Source organism: Schistocerca americana, chromosome 11 (assembly GCF_021461395.2).
Source record: "Schistocerca americana isolate TAMUIC-IGC-003095 chromosome 11, iqSchAmer2.1, whole genome shotgun sequence".
Lineage (NCBI taxonomy): Eukaryota > Metazoa > Arthropoda > Insecta > Orthoptera > Acrididae > Schistocerca > Schistocerca americana.
In genome coordinates, this window is record NC_060129.1 from 24,245,969 (window position 1) to 24,265,322 (window position 19,354).

At 40.9% G+C, this 19,354-nt stretch overlaps 1 protein-coding gene across 1 annotated transcript in view; it reads left to right on the forward strand.

Moving 5' to 3' along the window:
- The window catches only part of LOC124553968 (E3 ubiquitin-protein ligase mind-bomb-like), a 40,706-nt gene that overhangs the window by 11,762 nt on the left and 9,590 nt on the right, over positions 1-19,354 (forward strand). Inside the window, exon 2 of the mRNA XM_047127993.1 lies at positions 1,056-1,181. Coding sequence (XP_046983949.1) covers positions 1,056-1,181 — 126 coding nt within the window. The remainder of the gene's footprint in view (positions 1-1,055; positions 1,182-19,354) is intronic.

Genomic DNA, 19,354 nt, shown 5'->3' on the forward strand with positions numbered 1-19,354 from the left:
ACAAGCTCCACGATCAGCCACACTTAGAACGTCCTGCCACAGCCGCTGCTCCAGACATGCTGAATCGTGCAGATGCCATTATTCGTGCCGACCGGTGCATCAAAACCTGACAATTGGCTCTACAGTTGTCGGTCAGCATTGGAAGTGCGTCTGCAATGATCAGGACTCTCGGCTATTCAGATAGCGGTGCTCGCGATGGATTCGAATAACGCTCACAGCGGGTTACGCGATTCAAAGAAGGGCCATTTCATCTGAACTATTAGAGCGTTTTGAGACAGATGGAGACGCCTTTCTCTAACGGATTGTTACGGGGGACGAAAGCTGGGAGCACCACTTTGTGGCAGAAACAAAAAGGCAGTCCATGCAGTGGCGTCGACCTTATTAGTGACAAAACAAGACATTAGAGACAAACCCCTCTGCCAGAAAAGTCACAGTGACAGTCTTCTGGGATTGTGATGGCGTCATTTCTGTGGATGTGATGGCAAGAGGGTCAACCATCAATTCAGGGCCATATGAGAAGACTCGAACACGAGAACCGTTACCGACGTGTTCAATCGGACAAGAATCCAGCAGAAATCTTGCTCTACTATGATAATGCACGCTACAGTCCGGACCTGGCACCCTCGCACTTCCATCTCTCTGGGCCGCTTAAAGATTTTCTACGGAGAACAGACTTTGAAGAGGACGAGTGTGTCAGTCTTTCAGTGGACACGAGCAAGACGTGTCGATGTGTATCACCAAATTCTGACTCTTAACAATAAATACATTATGGGGAAAAAAGTGGGGCATTACTTAATGAACGACCCTCGTAAGTTAACAGAACTTGTCCGATTGTTTCCCCTATTTCCCCATCCCCCCCCCCCCCCCCCTGTTAGTGATATTCAGCTTCCATACATTAGGTTCCAAATAACCTCACAAGCAAGTCACAGCTAGCTGACTTGAACTGCTTCCAAAACTCTGCCCGGCAGTCGTGCTGTCAGTGCAGCACAGTCGCTGTCCCCTATGTTCGGGCTGTGGTTCGCGCCCCACTCTGAACAGCCGCCCCCTGTTTGCAGCGCGGGCCGTGGCTCCAGCAGTCCCAGCACCGCCACGCGGCCACTCGGCGACCCCGGCTGCTCTTCTGCCGCGGCTGCCCGCCACACTCTGCCGCCACCAGACGACGCGACCGTCTCTCGCCTGCGGTGAGTGCTGCCGACTTGTACACTCGGTGCCGCGTCAACCAAATATTACACTAAAAACATCTAATTTAAGTATTCTTGAAATTTTCGATAAAGCTTAGCTTACAGTTGTCAGGAAAAATTATTTCTTCGTTTTATATGTGTATTTAATGTACCTGCTGCTCTTGATGGTGTTAACGTATCTTAGAAATTAGTTCCGAAGGAAGTGGGTTCGGAGCCACGGTGTCAGTGCACTGTTATTCAATGAAACCTACATGTCACATGAGTGAGTATACAACTGTTTGGAAGTTCTCACAGGGAACCTCTTGAGTGCGAGATCTCACATTCAGTCTTCAGTGAGGCTCATTGGATAGTATTAACAGTTGTGATGGGGGAATATATTAGCTGCTAATGTTTCACCATCTTCATGAGGAGGGCTACAGAAAGTGAGTGTCCGTGATGTACAGAGATAAACCTCCTATGAGACACACGTATTAACACATAACAAAATAGACATCGTCGAAATTGGAGAAATGTTCAGGACAGATAATTAACTTGAACCACAAGCACCAAATGAGAAACAGCGCTTCCCGGTGGTCACAAAGCTTCACACCATCGAGATCGAAGGTGAACACTGTCGTGGACCTTAAACCGTGCAACTGGTCTTCCTTCGAGGTGCATGTTCAGATAATGCGATAATACGTTTTATAGGCACGGAGCAAACAAAACATCTAGAGGCTGAATCTTCCAATGATACAAATCACAATGTCGCAATCGTTTCAGGAGGCTTTCAGGAGGGATAGTTTGCTCTGAGGGAGTATATTTTTTATACGCAGACCAAGAACGATCAAAAGAAACTTGCTTTAACCAACCATTGGTGAGAAGCAGTGCTCATACTACACCTGTAGTTCTCTTACGCCTATTTTCCTGCTCTTGTTTGCTTTGAGGTAACTACTGCCTACTGCCCTTTGAACATGGCGCACACGAGAAAGAATCGTAGGGGGCAGAGCACCTCCAACTTGTCGCAGCACAATAAATAGATTTCCAACCAACTTACCGACCAGATTAACACTCGACATAATTGTGTACTGCTGCGTTAAGGCATTGATATTACCAGAGTGAGATTTTCACTCTGCAGAGGAGTGTGGTGAATTTGGAAGGTAGGAGACGAGATACTGGCGGAAGTAAAGCTGTGAGGACGGGGTGCGAGTCGTGTTTGGGTAGCTCGTGGCAGAGCACTTCTCCGTGAAAGGAAAAGTTCCCAAGCTAGTCTCGGCCCGGCACGCAGTTTTAATCTGCACTGGTAGTAGTTAACCTTGATATACATCTTGTGGAACTTACAATTCCCTCTTAACCCCTCTTTTATCCACTTTATCTTCAGATCACGGATGGTTGATGTTAAAAACAAATTCCTTACTGAATGATGGGACGAGTTTGTCTCACCTACAAACTTGCAGTTCACTGTGCATTGTCGAGTCAATGCTTTATTTGAAATTTCGTTGCCTGATTTCTTTCAGTTTTATAGCACTGTTTCAAACTATGCCAGTAGTATAGGCGTTGGTATGGGACACCACATGTTTTTGACTTGAAAATATTTCAACGTGTTTTTGACTTGAAAATATTTCGACGTGTTTTTGACTAGAAAATATTTCGACGTGTTCCTGACTTGAAAATATTTCGACGCGGTTTTTTCTGAATATACGTTTCCACATATTTTTTTGTAAAAATATTTTTGTCTTATAAAATTTCCACTTTAATTTTCTGTTAAATATTTCCAATTTCCTTTTTAAAAATTCGCTGTTTGTCTTAAAGAAAACTGTATCGAAAAGACTATTTTCATCATTTCCACATGTTTTCCACGTAAAAATATTAACATAGTTTCCGCATAAAAATTTTCCGCATCTTATCACTGCAGATTTTAAAACATTTTGCGTAAAAGTGGTCGTCCGTTTGAACAAGTCTTTTTGCGCAGAGCAGAAGATGGCAGCCCCTTTTTGGCTGCCACTTTTTTGGGAAACCTTGGCGATTTTAAGTAAGGGCAGCGGTATGGCGCGAACCCGCATGTTTTAGACGAAAAGACGGCAGCCACCTTCCTGCAACGACATTTTGCGTCCACTTTCTTGAGATTTCCAGGCTGCACTCAGTCGTCGCTCGGCAGGCACTTTTCCGTGGTCGCTGTTTAGCTACCACTTTCTTGCGAGCGCATTTTTGCAATGACTTTCTGCAACGACACGCGAAAATTTTAGAGGGTGTCCACCCTTTAAAATCGGACAGTTGTGATGTGCTTACAAGACACCTCAATTATTTACTGGTTGATAGGTGTCTCTTCAGTTATCTCTATTTTATTATCCAGCAACAATCAGTATCATCAATGCATTCTGTAATCTCGCGGAAAGCATAGCTGTATTCTATTTATACATGTAGATTTTATTTCATTATTAATTGATAACCCCCAGGGAAGTGTATTAATCATTCTGTATTCTCTTCTAAAGTTATAAGCTTATCGTAGTTACAGTTAAATTCCTTTCCTATAGCTGTACTTACAAAGTTCTTTGTTTTCTTGTGTGTGGTTATCATATCGTTGGTTATTATGACATTGTCTTGTGATCCATGTACCAGCTCAGCCATTGTTTCCATATTCAAAACCTTTATCACTGCAGTAGTTAAGTGAAGCCTTGTGATTTTGGTAGTCTGTTTACCTCTGTACGTTTTGTATGCGCAACTGTTTGGTCCTGTTCCTGTCCATTCAGTACTGTAATCATCTTTAGCAAACTCGTCAGTCGATTCGCAAAGTGTGCAACCTGTTTCTACAGTATTTGTACCATCGTCAATATAAACAAGAGTGTCATAGGACACAATTTTATCACCTAATCTATCGAGCATATCGTACGGCCTCGTTCTAGTTTTGGAAGTGGTGAATGCGGACACAAATAGGTTGGTACTTGTACAATCTTAGACATCGTACTGATATATAACTTGGATTACACAGGTCTGAGACATAAAAATTGTTCGAAATGTATCAAGTGGTTTTCATAGTGTTTTCAACACTGATTTCGGGAAGATTAGTGAAAAAATACCATCACGTACAGTTATTTCAGAAACTGCTTCTCTAGTTTTCACTTTTTTCGATATTTCAGCACTATAGTGAGTGAATTTTTATACTAGATGTACGCAAAATAAGAGTAATCAGGAGAAACCAGCAGTATTTTCAGGTCAGTGCCTGTCTGCCGTGCTGCCCCTTCCCCGCCATTACCGAGCAGTGAGCTGCTGCTGTTGTCCTCCAGTTCACAGTTCCTCTTCACTCTGTGCTGTTCACGTGATGTTGTTGTTGTTGCTTTAAACTAGTGACTGTTTCCTTGTGCTGTGAAGTTCTTCCATGGACAGTGGCTACCAGAGGATGTATAAATTCGCCACGTTGCTTGTGCTACATTTGTGGTAACTATACCGTTAAATTGCAACAAAGGAACATTTCCGATTTTGTTGAAAAGGTATAGTTTGCCTATTTTTGTATGAAGTTAGGTGATCTAGATAAACCTTGGGCCCCACACAAAGTTTGTTCATTGTGTGTTGAAGAACTGAGGCAATGGTTTCAATCTAAAAAGCAGTCCGTACATTTCGGAATACCAATGGTTTCGAGGAGCCCAGAAATCATAGTGAAGACTACTATTTTTGTTCTTGCAGTGCAAGAAGATAGAGATTGCTACGATTCTGGCACAACTGATCGCGTTCCATTCTCACAAACTGAACTGAACGATTTAAACCTAGGCCTTTCTAAAGAATCGGCAGAGGTTTTAGGATCTAGATTAAAAGATAAACATATATTGGCTCCGGGTAAATCCTTTTCTTGGTATTGATCGAGGGAAAAGGAGTTTGTATCTTTTTTCCCTCAAGAAGGTGACATGGTGTTTTGCGGTGATGTTCCCCCCCTGGACTTATGGCCCTTTTCAAAATAGAATATGCTCCTGATGAGTGGAGACTTTTTATTGATTCTTCAAAACAAAAAAAAGCCTTAAAGCAGTACTTCCCACAACGCCAATAAGTACGTTTCTATACCAGTTGGACATTCGGTTTACTTAAAACAATGTTACGCAGGCCTTGAACTGGCTTTAAGCAAACACAGCTATTCAGACCACAAATGGACATTACGTGGTGATTTAAAAGTGATTTCAATGCCGTTTGGTCAACAAAGGGCTATAGAAAGCAACACTCCATCAAAAAAGGTTGGCCCTTCAGAATAACCTTACAGGTAATGGTTAAGAACGTTTAGAGGAAAAGCCTTGTGGATCCCAAAAGGTGTTACTTCCACCACTTCACATTAAGTTGGGGCTGATGAAACAATTTAAGGCATTGCCAAAAGAAGGGGAATGTTTCAGGTAGCTTTGTGGACAGTTTCCTGGTTTATCTGAGGCAAAGCTAAAGGAAGGAATCTGTCGGACCAGACATTAGGAAACTAATTACAGAACCCAAGTTTGTGGACAAAATGGAAACTTAAGAAAAGACAGCATGGACATCTTTTAAATTAGGTGTTACAGGTTTCCTAGGAGACTCTATGCTCGACAACTTCAAGAAGATGGGCTGTAACATGAGCATTAAAGTTCATTTCCTCCACTCGCGTCTTGACTACTTCCCTGCAAACCTTGGTGATGCAAGTGAAGAACAGGGCGAAAGATTCCATCAAGACATCCAAGAAATGGAAAGAATATATCAAGGAAGACTGAACGTCAACATGATAGCGGACTACTACTGGATGATAAAAAGTCGTGATCCTCAACGAGCCCACAGCTGGAGAAGCAATAAGAGGAGCTTCCTTTGAAAGGGAAAGCGTTATTATAATGACTTGTGAGATTAAAGAGAAGTGGAAGCGTGCGGGAAATGTAGTTTAGAACTTATTTATAAATAAAATAAAATTTTATTGTTACTATACCTTTAGATACTCCTTTTTTGTGAGAAAACCTGACGTGACAGAAAAAAATTGGATTGCATTTTTGAAATTGTTGTTGAAAGTACATCATTCAGTTATCAAATTTCAAGCAACTTCCAAAAAATATTTTTTTTTCAGACCTGTGTTATTTCTTCGTTGATCGGTATGACGTTAGTTGTCTCTCTTTTATTTCGAGTAAGAGCTTGTACCATTGCTCAATGTTGTCTATAAATTCTGTTTGTGACGAGTTCTGTCACTGGCCGAATGTTCCCCAGAGGGAATTGCATATTTTGGACACAGCCCGCTTGCCAGCATTCGGTTCAGTATTGTTAATGTCATTCCTGACGTCTTGCTTTCCCTCGATAATTCAACCGTATTCTTCTTTAGACTTCTAATTACCTTGCCAAGGACTAGTTTGACCTTCATGAAGGTTTTAACGTAGTTTGTGAACAGTCAATTACTTTCCCATTCAAAGTGCCACACCTCGTAAATTTCCTGTATTGTGCAGCCTTCTCGATGGCTTTGTTGAGCTCTATAGTTTCCAGAGTTCGTACAAATGCTCACTCATCGTCACTATGGTTGCAACTACTATCAGTCTTTTCTTCTACACTTTTTGAATGTAGAGCAAACGAAAGCTTTTCCTGCTCAACTGGAAGCACAGAGTGGTACAAGCCGTGAAGCACAAGCACTTTGCACTTAACGAAACGAAATCATTCGTCATATTTTTCTGGCTTCAGTTTCTGTACGGGATGACCAACATATAATCTTTGTAAAACATCACTGTTGGATATAGCCTGCCCATTCTATATATCGCAGCTTCTTGCCTGAATCCTTGAATTTAGCAGCGTTCGTTCTTGCTCCAAAAAAGACATCTCTAGGATTCAGTGGTTCTCTGACATTTACGTTCTCTTTAGAATTATTCCACTTACAGCTCCATATTTCGACACAGTTACAACCGGCGTACCCCAACTCTTGCGTGAGTTCTAAGAGATCCATGGTTTCATTGTTGACCGTTGTCGATAGTATCGGGCGAATAACACACTGGACAGCCGTGCCAGAAACAATTGTGATACTGGTAAACTGTTTTTGTGTTTGCGTTCTAGCTGTCAACATTTCCGCCACATTTTGTAACTTCTCCATAGTTCAATGCATTTTGTACATTAGGAAACGAATTTAACCACACAATTTACTCTTCGCTCAACATTTCCTTCTTTTGATGTTTGACTACAGCAATTGGGTTCAATGTATTCTGACCTGTAAATAGCCATACAAACACTAAAAATTATGTACTGGAAAGGATCAATGTTTCTAATATCCAGGAAATATCTCCTAAATTCAAGGCAGCTGCGGCGCAATATGTCGTCAGAATGGAAATACTCTGAAAATTCCTTCTGGAAGTCAAACCCGTAATTTTCACCCACTTCCTGAGCGTGCCATTCTAAGAATGCTTTTCTAGCCTTACATATCACTACGTCAACACCATAGCACTTGTTTGCTGGAAGTCGCCCTACGTAATTTTGATTTGCTTATTGAAGAAGTGTGGAAAGTAACCTTTTTTCAGCTCTTTCAGACTGAATGTCTTGGAAAACCTCGCGAGATTTCCTAGGATACCATATTTACTGGGATATAAGCCGTACTTCCGGTTTTTGTAATTCAGAAAACCGCCTGCGGCCTAGAATCGAGTGCAAAGTAAGCGGAACTTCTGAAAAATATTGGTAGGTACCGCCACAACTAACTTCTGCCGTCAAATATATGTAGCGCTACACAGGCATGCTTTGCAGGCACAAAGATAAATACTGGCGCCAAAACCTCTGCATTCGTAAATAAATTAAAAGAAAAGGTAGAAGAATGTAAACATTATGCCATGTATTTGTTTGTGTTTGCTGCTGTCTCACTGAACTTCTGTCTGCCTAATAAACTACGAAGCTAGAGTGAGACAACAGCAAATGCGGAAGAATATACATATCATGTCATGTTTATATTCGTATTATTCTTATGCTGAATAGTGATAGACAGAAATGAACCTCAGCAACTGACTAGATTTTTAAATCTAAGATGACGTTGATTTCTGTGCAGAATGCAATGCACTAAAGAGGCGTCTGCAAAGATTTTCAAACGGAGAAAATTTTTCGCTAAACTCCAGTTCACAACATCTTCTCTCATACGCTGTCTATTATTTGGTTCTTGTTGGTCATTACCAAACAAAGCAGCAGTGTAAGTAACAACAAATGGCAGTCCCTTGCCATTGTTTCCCATATGAGACAATTTCTCTTTTTCTTTTTTATTGTAAGCCACGGAAGCACGCACAAAAGCAAGCCATGCCGCAAGCGGGGACAGGTTGTAAACACTCATTGTCAGTATGCGACAAACAGTGCATGACACAGTACAATAATGCATTTTCAGCTTAGAGTGACTTAAACACCTATAACAAAGAGAACAGCACTCATCAGATCAAAGCAAAATAAGCAATCTGTTCAAATCAGACGAAGCACGTGAAAAAGGAAGGGTACCTGTATAATGCCTGACACACAGCAATGAATGTTCAGACAACATTATTGCGTGGAGATAGCAGTGATTGCTTGTACATGATTACTTACTGATACTATAACTTTACAGTGGAGATTGCCCTGAAGATGACCCCATGTCAGGTTGAAACCGGTTGGCGACAAAATAATGTGGCTGTGAGTGTCGCTTTGATTAATTGACGTAGCAATGGCTACTTGATAAAGCTTAACTGTTAAGCCTACGACTCGGACCACACTACTGTAGCTGTATCGTCATCTATTCGGCTTCAATTGTGTCTCACGTTAGGGTGGTCAAAAACTTTTCTCTCCCCTTGAATTTAGAACCCCAAATTTCAGGTGCAGCTTAGATTCGGAAATTTTTTTTTTCATTGATTTAGTCTCATTCTTCGAGTGTGGCTTAGATTAGATTTGAGTGAATACGGTAAGGTTTATGCTGTCAGTTACTCTGAGCCTTAGGGAAGGTATTTTTAGCACTATAATCTTCGGTCCTTGGTAAATGATTTTGATCTTCATTCAGTTATTTACACAATACTGTAAAATAAAGTACACATCATAAGTCTTTGTATTGTGTGCTATACACGTATAGCCCCTGTTACTGTGTGACAGCAATCATTCGCAAAATTCATTGTTTTCTAAATTCGTATGTGTTTCCTTTGAAGTCGTGCACGGCCACAAAGTTTGGCGTGTGTATGCCTGTATCTTGTTCTGCTTCGAAATCGGAAAAGTAGTACCTCTCTTTGTAAGAGCATTTTTAAAATTTTTAGTGCCACTCCCATTGCGAGTATATTTATTATTGCATTAACCACCACGTCTTTTTCTCCTTTGCATGTAGCATTTGTTTTCACTTACCTCCACCCCCACCCCCACCCCCCCCCCCCCACCCCCCCCCCCCACCCCCCCCCCCCACCCCCCCATGAACCATGGACCTTGCCGTTGGTGGGGAGGCTTGCATGCCTCAGCGATACAGATAGCCGTACCGTAGGTGCTACCACAACGGAGGGGTATCTGTTGAGAGGCCAGACAAACGTGTGGTTCCTGAAGAGGGGCAGCAGCCTTTTCAGTAGTTGCAAGGGCAACAGTCTGGATGATTGACTGATCTGGCCTTGTAACAATAACCAAAACGGCCTTGCTGTGCTGGTACTGCGAACGGCTGAAAGCAAGGTGAAACTACAGCCGTAATTTTTCCCGAGGACATGCAGCTTTACTGTATGATTACATGATGATGGCGTCCTCTTGGGTAAAATATTCCGGAGGTAAAATAGTCCCCCATTCGGATCTCCGGGCGGGGACTACTCAAGAGGATGTCGTTATCAGGAGAAAGAAAACTGGCGTTCTACGGATCGGAGCGTGGAATGTCAGATCCCTTAATCGGGCAGGTAGGTTAGAAAATTTAAAAAGGGAAATGGATAGGTTGAAGTTAGATATAGTGGGAATTAGTGAAGTTCGGTGGCAGGAGGAACAAGACTTCTGGTCAGGTGACTGCAGGGTTTAACACAAAATCAAATAGGGGTAATGCAGGAGTAGGTTTAATAATGAATAGGAAAATAGGAATGCGGGTAAGCTACTACAAACAGCATAGTGAACGCATTATTGTGGCCAAAATAGATACAAAGCACACACCTACTACAGTAGTAAAAGTTTATATGCCAACTAGCTCTGCAGATGACGAAGAAATTGAAGAAATGTATGATGAAATAAAAGAAATTATTCAGATTGTGAAGGGAGACGAAAATTTAATAGTCATGGGTGACTGGAATTCGAGTGCAGGAAAAGGGAGAGAAGGAAACATAGTAGGTGAATATGGATTGGGGGACAGAAATGAAAGAGGAAGCCGCCTGGTAGAATTTTGCACAGAGCACAACATAATCATAACTAACACTTGGTTTAAGAATCATGAAAGAAGGTTGTATACATGGAAGAACCCTGGAGATACTAAAAGGTATCAGATAGATTATATAATGGTAAGACAGAGATTTAGGAACCAGGTTTTAAATTGTAAGACATTTCCAGGGGCAGATGTGGACTCTGACCACAATCTATTGGTTATGACCTGTAGATAAAAACTGAAGAAACTGCAAAAAGGTGGGAATTTAAGGAGATGGGACCTGGATAAACTAAAAGAACCAGAGGTTGTACAGAGATTCAGGGAGAGCATAAGGGAGCAATTGACAGGAATGGGGGAATTAAATACAGTAGAAGAAGAATGGGTAGCTTTGAGGGATGAAGTAGTGAAGGCAGCAGAGGATCAAATAGGTAAAAAGACGAGGGCTAGTAGAAATCCTTGGGTAACAGAAGAAATATTGAATTTAATTGATGATAGGAGAAAATATAAAAATGCAGTAAGTGAAACAGGCAAAAAGGAATACAAACGTCTCAAAAATGAGATCGACAGGAAGTGCAAAATGGCTAAGCAGGGATGGCTAGAGGACAAATGTAAGGATGTAGAGGCCTATCTCACTAGGGGTAAGATAGATACCGCCTACAGGAAAATTAAAGAGACCTTTGGAGATAAGAGAACGACTTGTATGAATATCAAGAGCTCAGATGGAAACCCAGTTCTAAGCAAAGAAGGGAAAGCAGAAAGGTGGAAGGAGTACATAGAGGGTCTATACAAGGGCGATGTACTTGAGGACAATATTATGGAAATGGAAGAGGATGTAGATGAAGATGAAATGGGAGATATGATACTGCGTGAAGAGTTTGACAGAGTACTGAAAGACCTGAGTCGAAACAAAGCCCCCGGAGTAGACAATATTCCATTGGAACTACTGACGGCCGTGGGAGAGCCAGTCCTGACAAAACTCTACCATCTGGTGAGGAAGATGTATGAGACAGGCGAAATACCATCAGACTTCAAGAAGAATATAATAATTCCAATCCCAAAGAAAGCAGGTGTTGACAGATGTGAAAATTACCGAACTATCAGCTTAATAAGTCACAGCTGCAAAATACTAACACGAATTCTTTACAGACGAATGGAAAAACTAGTAGAAGCCAACCTCGGGGAAGATCAGTTTGGATTCCGTAGAAACACTGGAACACGTGAGGCAATACTGACCTTACGATTTATCTTAGAAGAAAGATTAAGGAAAGGCAAACCTACATTTCTAGCATTTGTAGACTTAGAGAAAGCTTTTGAAAATGTTGACTGGAATACTCTCTTTCAAATTCTAAAGGTGGCAGGGGTAAAATACAGGGAGCGAAAGGCTATTTACAATTTGTACAGAAACCAGATGGCAGTTATAAGAGTCGAGGGACATGAAAGGGAAGCAGTGGTTGGGAAGGGAGTAAGACAGGGTTGTAGCCTCTCCCCGATGTTGTTCAATCTGTATATTGAGCAAGCAGTAAAGGAAACAAAAGAAAAATTCAGAGTAGGTATTAAAATCCATGGAGAAGAAATAAAAACTTTGAGGTTCGCAGATGACATTGTAATTCTGTCAGAGACAGCAAAGGACTTGGAAGAGCAGTTGAACGGAATGGACGGTGTCTTGAAGGGAGGATATAAGATGAACATCAACAAAAGCAAAACGAGGATAATGGAATGTAGTCGAATTACGTCAGGTGATGTTGAGGGAATTAGATTAGGAAATGAGACACTTAAAGTAGTAGAGGAGTTTTGCTATTTGGGGAGCAAAATAACTGATGATGGTCGAAGTAGAGAGGATATAAAATGTAGACTGGCAATGGCAAGGAAAGCGTTTCTCAAGAAGAGAAATTTGTTAACATCGAGTATAGATTTCAGTGTCAGGAAGTCATTTCTGAAAGTATTTGTATGGAGTGTAGCCATGTATGGAAGTGAAACATGGAAGGTAAATAGTTTGGACAAGAAGAGAATAGAAGCTTTCGAAATGTGGTGCTACAGAAGAATGCTGAAGATTAGATGAGTAGATCACATAACTAATGAGGAGGTACTGAATAGGATTGAGGAGAAGAGGAGTTTGTGGCACAACTTGACCAGAAGAAGGGATCGGTTGGTAGGACATGTTCTGAGGCATCAAGGGATCACCAATTTAGTATTGGAGGGCAGCGTGGAGGGTAAAAATCGTAGAGGGAGACCAAGAGATGAATACACTAAGCAGATTCAGAAGGATGTAGGTTGCAGTAGGTACTGGGAGATGAAAAAGCTTGCACAGGATAGAGTAGCATGGAGAGCTGCATCAAACCAGTCTCAGGACTGAAGACCACAACAACAACAACCACCTTCACACACTCATCAGCGCAATTTTGGCAATCAGAGAAGCCAGGGTTGTCTGCCGAGGCTGCTTCTGCGTTATTTTTTACACTTTTCGCACTTGAAAATATTTTCACACAAATCTTTTCACACGCTCACTTGTGATTACCCATGCATTTTTTACCAAAACAGTACTGTAGTCTCGATAGTCAGAGTTCCCAATAATCCGAGCCCCTTTAATAAAAAAGAAAAAAATAGAGGTTGCAATGATCTACTTTCTTTTTTTCACAGACATGATAAATAATGAAAGGGAGAGTACAGCTCAGCACAAAGCAGACAACAATGCAGTCAACACCGACGGTTAGCTCGCTGCCCTGTTGCACGAACATCTGTCGTCAGTATGGCACGAAATACCCCGACTGCTGCCAGCTGCTACCGATCAAAACTGGGGAGTTCATACGCTGCTGTAGTTCCCAGCACCTGTACTGTACAGTGCTGTGTGTCGTTTTGTTTGTTGACTGTGTGTTCTATTATTGTAGAATTTAAAAAAATCATAAGTGACGAAAATTTGTCTAATGAACAAATATATAACTGTGACGAAACTGGGCTAAATTTTAAAATGTTACCAGCGAGAACACTTGCTTCTTGAGAAGAAAAAATTGCTCCTGGGCACAAAAAGAAAAGGAAAGAGGGGCTCACAGTTATGGCAGCTTCAAGTGCAACTGGAAACCACAAACTAGAACTAGTTGTGATTGGAAGTTTGCCAAGCCAAGAGCAGTCAAGAATGTATCCATCTCAGCTCTTCCGGATGTCTATACACATCAGAATAATAATGCCTGGATGAATCAGGAAATCTTCAAGAACTGGTTTTTTAACTCATTTGTACGTGACTGCACGAATTTTTTAAAAGGAAGGGGACTGCCATACAAAGCAATTTTGCTCACGGATAATGTGTCCTCATATCCGAGTACAGGAGAACTGCAGTGTGACGGTATCCGCGCCTTGTTTTTCCCACCAAACGTCACCTGTCTCATTCAGCCCACGGATCAGGGCGTTCTGGAATGTCTAAAACAAGTATCGACGGCGATTGCGATTGCTACAGTCAATGCTGCATTCTGAAGACAACAAAAGCATTGTAGGAGCTTTGAAGAAAGTGACTTTGAAGGACGTCGTGTACTGGATTAGTGAATCTTGGAGCGAAATAGTCGGACACAATTTCTAAGTCGTGGAGGAAAATTCTACAGGAAAGTGTGCCGGACACAGAAACTGAAGATTCAGCAGATGAGGACGATCAACGACTGTGTAATTTAATCAGTGGATTGCCAGGGTGTGAAGAGGTGGCAGGAGGCGAGTGGTTAAATCCGGACCAACAGTCGGAAGTGACAGACTCTTCTGTAATTGACACGGCTGACATTCGACGGCAGTGCGAGGGTGACGAGGCTGCGGCTGCACAGGTGACGAGTCACACGGATGGCTGCGCTGGCCTCGAGGCCGCCATGTGCTCCGTGGAACAGCAGCCTGAGGCGACACTGCCGCGAGCAAACGTCGCACACACTTCACTATTACTCGGCTAAATAAATAATTCTGCCAATGCAAATGCGTGTGTAAATACTTTTATTTTAATAAAGTTACAAATTTGAGTTGTAATACTTACAATATCATAATATTTCTTTTTCCCATTTAAATTTCGGTCGTCCGAGTTTTTGACAGTTTGAGGTGGCTCCGGTCCCATTTACCTCGAACTATCGAGACTCTACTGTGTGTTTGCACTTTCTGCATTAAATCCTTGGCTGTTTACCTTCATGCTTTAGTCTTAAACGCAAGTTGCACACATTTCCTTTATCTTTGTTGCAGAAGTATTTGTCCTTGTGATTGCAGGATTCGTCACAAGTCTTGCTATAGACATGCTGCCTAAAAAACTCTTCATATTATTGCTGCCATTGTGGTGGTCATTATTTAAGCACAAATAGTGTTGTTCCCTTTTCGTCGCCAGAGGACTGGATAACCCTGTTAAAATTAACAGCGGAAACAACTTTAGTCTGAACACTCAAATGAAGCTGCTGCATCGTCGATATCGTCCAGACTGAAACCTTCTTCACAGTTCTTTTGAGTCTCGCTCACAACTCTTTTGCTAATCCTTCCTGCAGAACTCTCCCTTTCCTAGTGTAGAGAATGTCATTATCTGTCAGTTCCTCGCACAAGTATGTTTCTGGTGATCATTGCTCGAGGACCGCACAGGCTATCGTTGTTGGTTAGTTTGTTTATACTACTCTTGCCAGTTATGTCTATAGCAACATTTACTATTTTTGTTTCCCTTTGTACCTTCACCTCTAGGTATTTCGTAGACCTCAAAGTAAAATTTGGTGGTGTTTGTGTTTACATTTTCATTGTATCATTGGATGTTACTATTCTTTCAACCTGATCAAGTAGGTGTGAATCATTGAATTTAAATTCCTTTTCGATGAAATTGATTGATTAAAATAGTTTTCAGCAACTATTTTCATTTCGTCTCCTTGCTTGAAATCGGGCAATTTTCTTACTGCATTTATAGCAGCTTGTATAGCCTTTCTGACAGCTTTCATTAGTTACAAGGGATTCGAGTCTTTGATTGTAATGATACTAGCTGTCTGCCAAACGTTATTTCTTTAACAATACTGTACAATCACAGAATTGAATCTAGAGCGGTAGCTTCTTTTCTTTCACTGAAGTGAATAGTTCTTTCTTGAACAGAAAGATTTGGCCTAGTTTTCCTGTTTTTGTGGAGCTGCGCCATTGCTATTTTTCTTCGAAAACCTTTGTAGAGAATTGAATGTGCCGAATTGTTTCCAAACGTTCCTTTTCTGAGTTCACCAAACCCAGTAGGCCTTTCTTTGTATGTACTACAGAGTAACCTTTGACCCTACTTTCCCTTGCTATTTATCAGTTCACAAGTAGCTTTCTGAGACAAGTCTCCATAGTTAAACAAACCACTATCATTTGCTGCTAAGTAAATTCATTCTATAGCTTCAACAAACACTGCTTTCTTCATTTTTTACAAACCTTTGATTCTGAAGTCTTATGCAAGGGCTCTTAATTCCATAAGTTTTATTTTCTTTAACCTTCAAGTTTTTTTCTTCATTTGGCTCATCTAAGGACCACGCACCAATTTCAGTGCCTCCTTCTTTGTTGTTCTTTCTTTTTCCTTTAGTATGCTTTCATCGTTTCACTACATATCCTTTTTCTCTCCTGGGGCCATTTTTACACTGTCTTTTTCTCCCTCTTGCCTTGGAATCATTCAATTTTTTACGCTTATCTCTTGAAAATCTCTTTCTGTTTCATCTTTCTCACTCATGTTGTTTCTTTCCATATCTTTCCTAACTTCTTGAGTCCAGGCTATTGTTGACTTCTTGTCCCAAAGATATCTAAAAATCTGTTTGGTTAACTTGTTGCTGTTCATTCTGTGTAAGTGTCCAAAAAATAGCAATTGCCTCTTTTGTAGTGTTCCATTTATGTTTTCAATGCTACAATAAACTTCTTCATTGCTTCTGTATTTTTTGGTGCCCAAATATTTTTCGAATTTCTTTTTAGGACTTCAGTTTTGTATAATTCGTAGTTCAGTACTAAACATTCATTTCCATAAAGAAACTCTGGTTTTGCTACAGTGTTGTAGTGCCGTATTTTCAAATTTTTTGACAGGCACTTTTTGTTGCAGATATTCCTTGTTATTTCACAAGTACTCTCCATTTTATGTACTCCGTTCTAAAACAAATTTTTCTAAGCCATTTTCTTGAATAATTTCTCGCAAATATTTAAATTTATTTACCATCTTTATCTGGCCAATATCTGTTGCTAGGGATTCCAGAGCATTTTTTATATTTGTCATAAATTTTATTTTTCTAAGATATTCAACCTGCTTTGTTGGCTAATTCTTCTAAGAGACTGATTTGTATCCCAGAATTTGTTAGATTTTCAGAAAGAATGGCAAAATCATTCGCAAATGCTAAACAGTGTATTTCAATACCTTTGTTTTTAGTTCCCAGTCTGACTGGTGATAGCTTCTGTTCTTTCAGTTTTTGTTTCCACACTCTTACTATTTTCTCAAGTGCACAGTTAAGAGGAGTGGAAACAAGCCATTACCTTGCCTTCCAGTTGTTTTTATGTCGAATGCCTTCGATATATCATCCCGAAACTTTACTTTTGATGTGGTGTTTGTCAGCGTTTCAACGGGTAAGGTTTGCTAATTCAGGTTTGATGCCAGATTCTCTGTTCATTTATCAAGTGTTTCCCTATAAACCGAGTCAAATGCATTTTTAAAATACATAAATGTTACAACTATATCTTTGGACTTTGTAAATCTGTGACGAATTACGAACTGTAGGTTGAAAATCTGTTTCGAGCAAAATCTGCCCTTTATAAAACCACTGTCATACTCTCCCAAATGGTTACAAAGTGTTGCTCCTTCCATGTTTAATAGTATTGTTGAAAATTTTGTTACACATTATATTTTTTTTTTAATCCGTGTTTCTGCTAATTCAGTTTTCGTGACACTGTTTGTGCGCACGAACCGCTGCAAAGCATTCCCTGTTGTAATCTGTGGCACACTAAGAGAAGCAGGATGTGGCGGCGTTGTCAGCAGCTGCTCTCTTCCGTCAACAGATGTCGCCGAGGTTTGCGCCGTGTAAATTACTGCAGTACGTGTTTTGCTTTACTCGTTACGGAAATGCAGATGGGATGGTCATCCCAGCTGAAAATTAGAGAGAAGTGAAGTTTGCGTTTCGTCTCTTCAGACGAGTTGCAACTATCTGCCAAAAACCACACATTTCGTGCGTGAAATAAGGTGACTGTAGGTGCTTTCAGAAAGTGCTGCATTGCCGCACCAACCGTATGTACAAGTTGCAAATGCTTGACCTCGCTCCCTGGTATGCCTGAGGCTAGCGAGTCGCCACTGTTCCTGTGTTCTGCCCCCCCCCCCAGTTAAAGACGGGCGACAGATGCAAGAAGGAGCAGCTCCCATCATGTCGCGGATCATCGAGAGAGGAAGAAAACCCTGGAAGGTGGAAGATGAGAGCGGACTTGAAAAAAAAAATCCCTACGGGGTTTCCTTCAGGTGGCACCGAAGGTTCTGCACTTTTTGCAACAATTTTAATGGATCTCGACCCATTACAAAATTATGCTAACAACTGAGCCTCACGGAGATAGTTGATATCGTTAACCAGTTCGTCTCTGGTGTAGTCATCAACCTCGATATTGAAATAGTTCACGTGGTAGTCGATGCTAAGGTTTTCCTTCAATCTTTGGTACAAATTTATCGAATTTGCATTGTACTCTAGCCTCGGCATTTCTTCACAATTTGGGTGTCTGACCGTGATGCTTTTGCAAATTTCTTCTGCACTCTGATGACAACAGTAAGTGCAATCGCAGTCATCGTCAAATAATTTCGAGAGTATGAACATGTTTCAAGTTTTCGTTTTTAGGGACAAGGTGAGGTAGTAATTTATGTAAATTTTGAATGTGCTCCTCACTAATACTGTTCAAACTTTTGAAGTGAATTAATTGGCGTCGATACATCTCTTTAATTCTGTACTCGCCGTATTTGCTAAGGGCAGGCGTACACAGAAGACTTACTGTCGCGCAACCATTCCGTCTTTGTTGCGTTATTGTTGCTTCTGCTTTCGAGAGCTCGCACACGATGAGCAACTGTTTCCTGACAGCAGACGCGTTTTCAGGGGTTTCTGTAGTGCAGTCGAGCAGTGCTCAGGGAGGGATTGTTTTGGGACTGCAGTGGTTTGTGCTGTTATCATTCGACAAAGGACAAAGTGGAAAAGGAATTACTGGATTCATCCACTTACGTCTGAAAGACGAAATATTAAAGTGAATTTCCCTTTATTTAAACAGCTAAGATGTTACCCAGAGAAATCCTTCAGTTCCGCACGAGTGTAACGTCACATGACGAGCTAGTCCCAATTCTGGAGCCTGCCATCACCTACCGAAATAGAAATATGCGCCTCCTACCAAAATACAAATATACGATAGGTGATTCCACCCGAAGAGAGGCTGAGTGTTACGTTACGGTAGATTGCATGAAATTACACATTTTTATTTAGCTTGATATTTATTAATTCCAGCAATCCAGTTAGTAACAGTAATCATTACATTTAGTATAAAACAGGGATCCCCAAACTATTTTGGACAAGTGACCCCTTTTCCAAAATGAACTGTTACCTCAGACCCTATGGCCAAATTACCTACTTTTAAGATCAACCCCCTAATTCATAATGGTCAGCTAACTTAAAACAGCTGCTACAGAGTGTTATTTTTCATTCTGAGTTAGGCCAATAGAAGACAGAGTGAGAATTAGCAATGCTTTAAGTTAGCAGAGCATTATTAGTAAGGGGGCTTATATTTGGTTGATACAAAATACCTAGGTTCTAAGGTACCAGTTGGAAAACTTTGCACTTGGGTAAGTGAGTAAAGTTGACTTCATTTTCTCATCAAAATTTAACAAAATAAAGAGACATACAATTCAGTAAATATCAAGTTTAATTTATAATGATTATTACAAATGAAGTACTTCAAGAATCTTAAGTAGGTAGGAAATTAC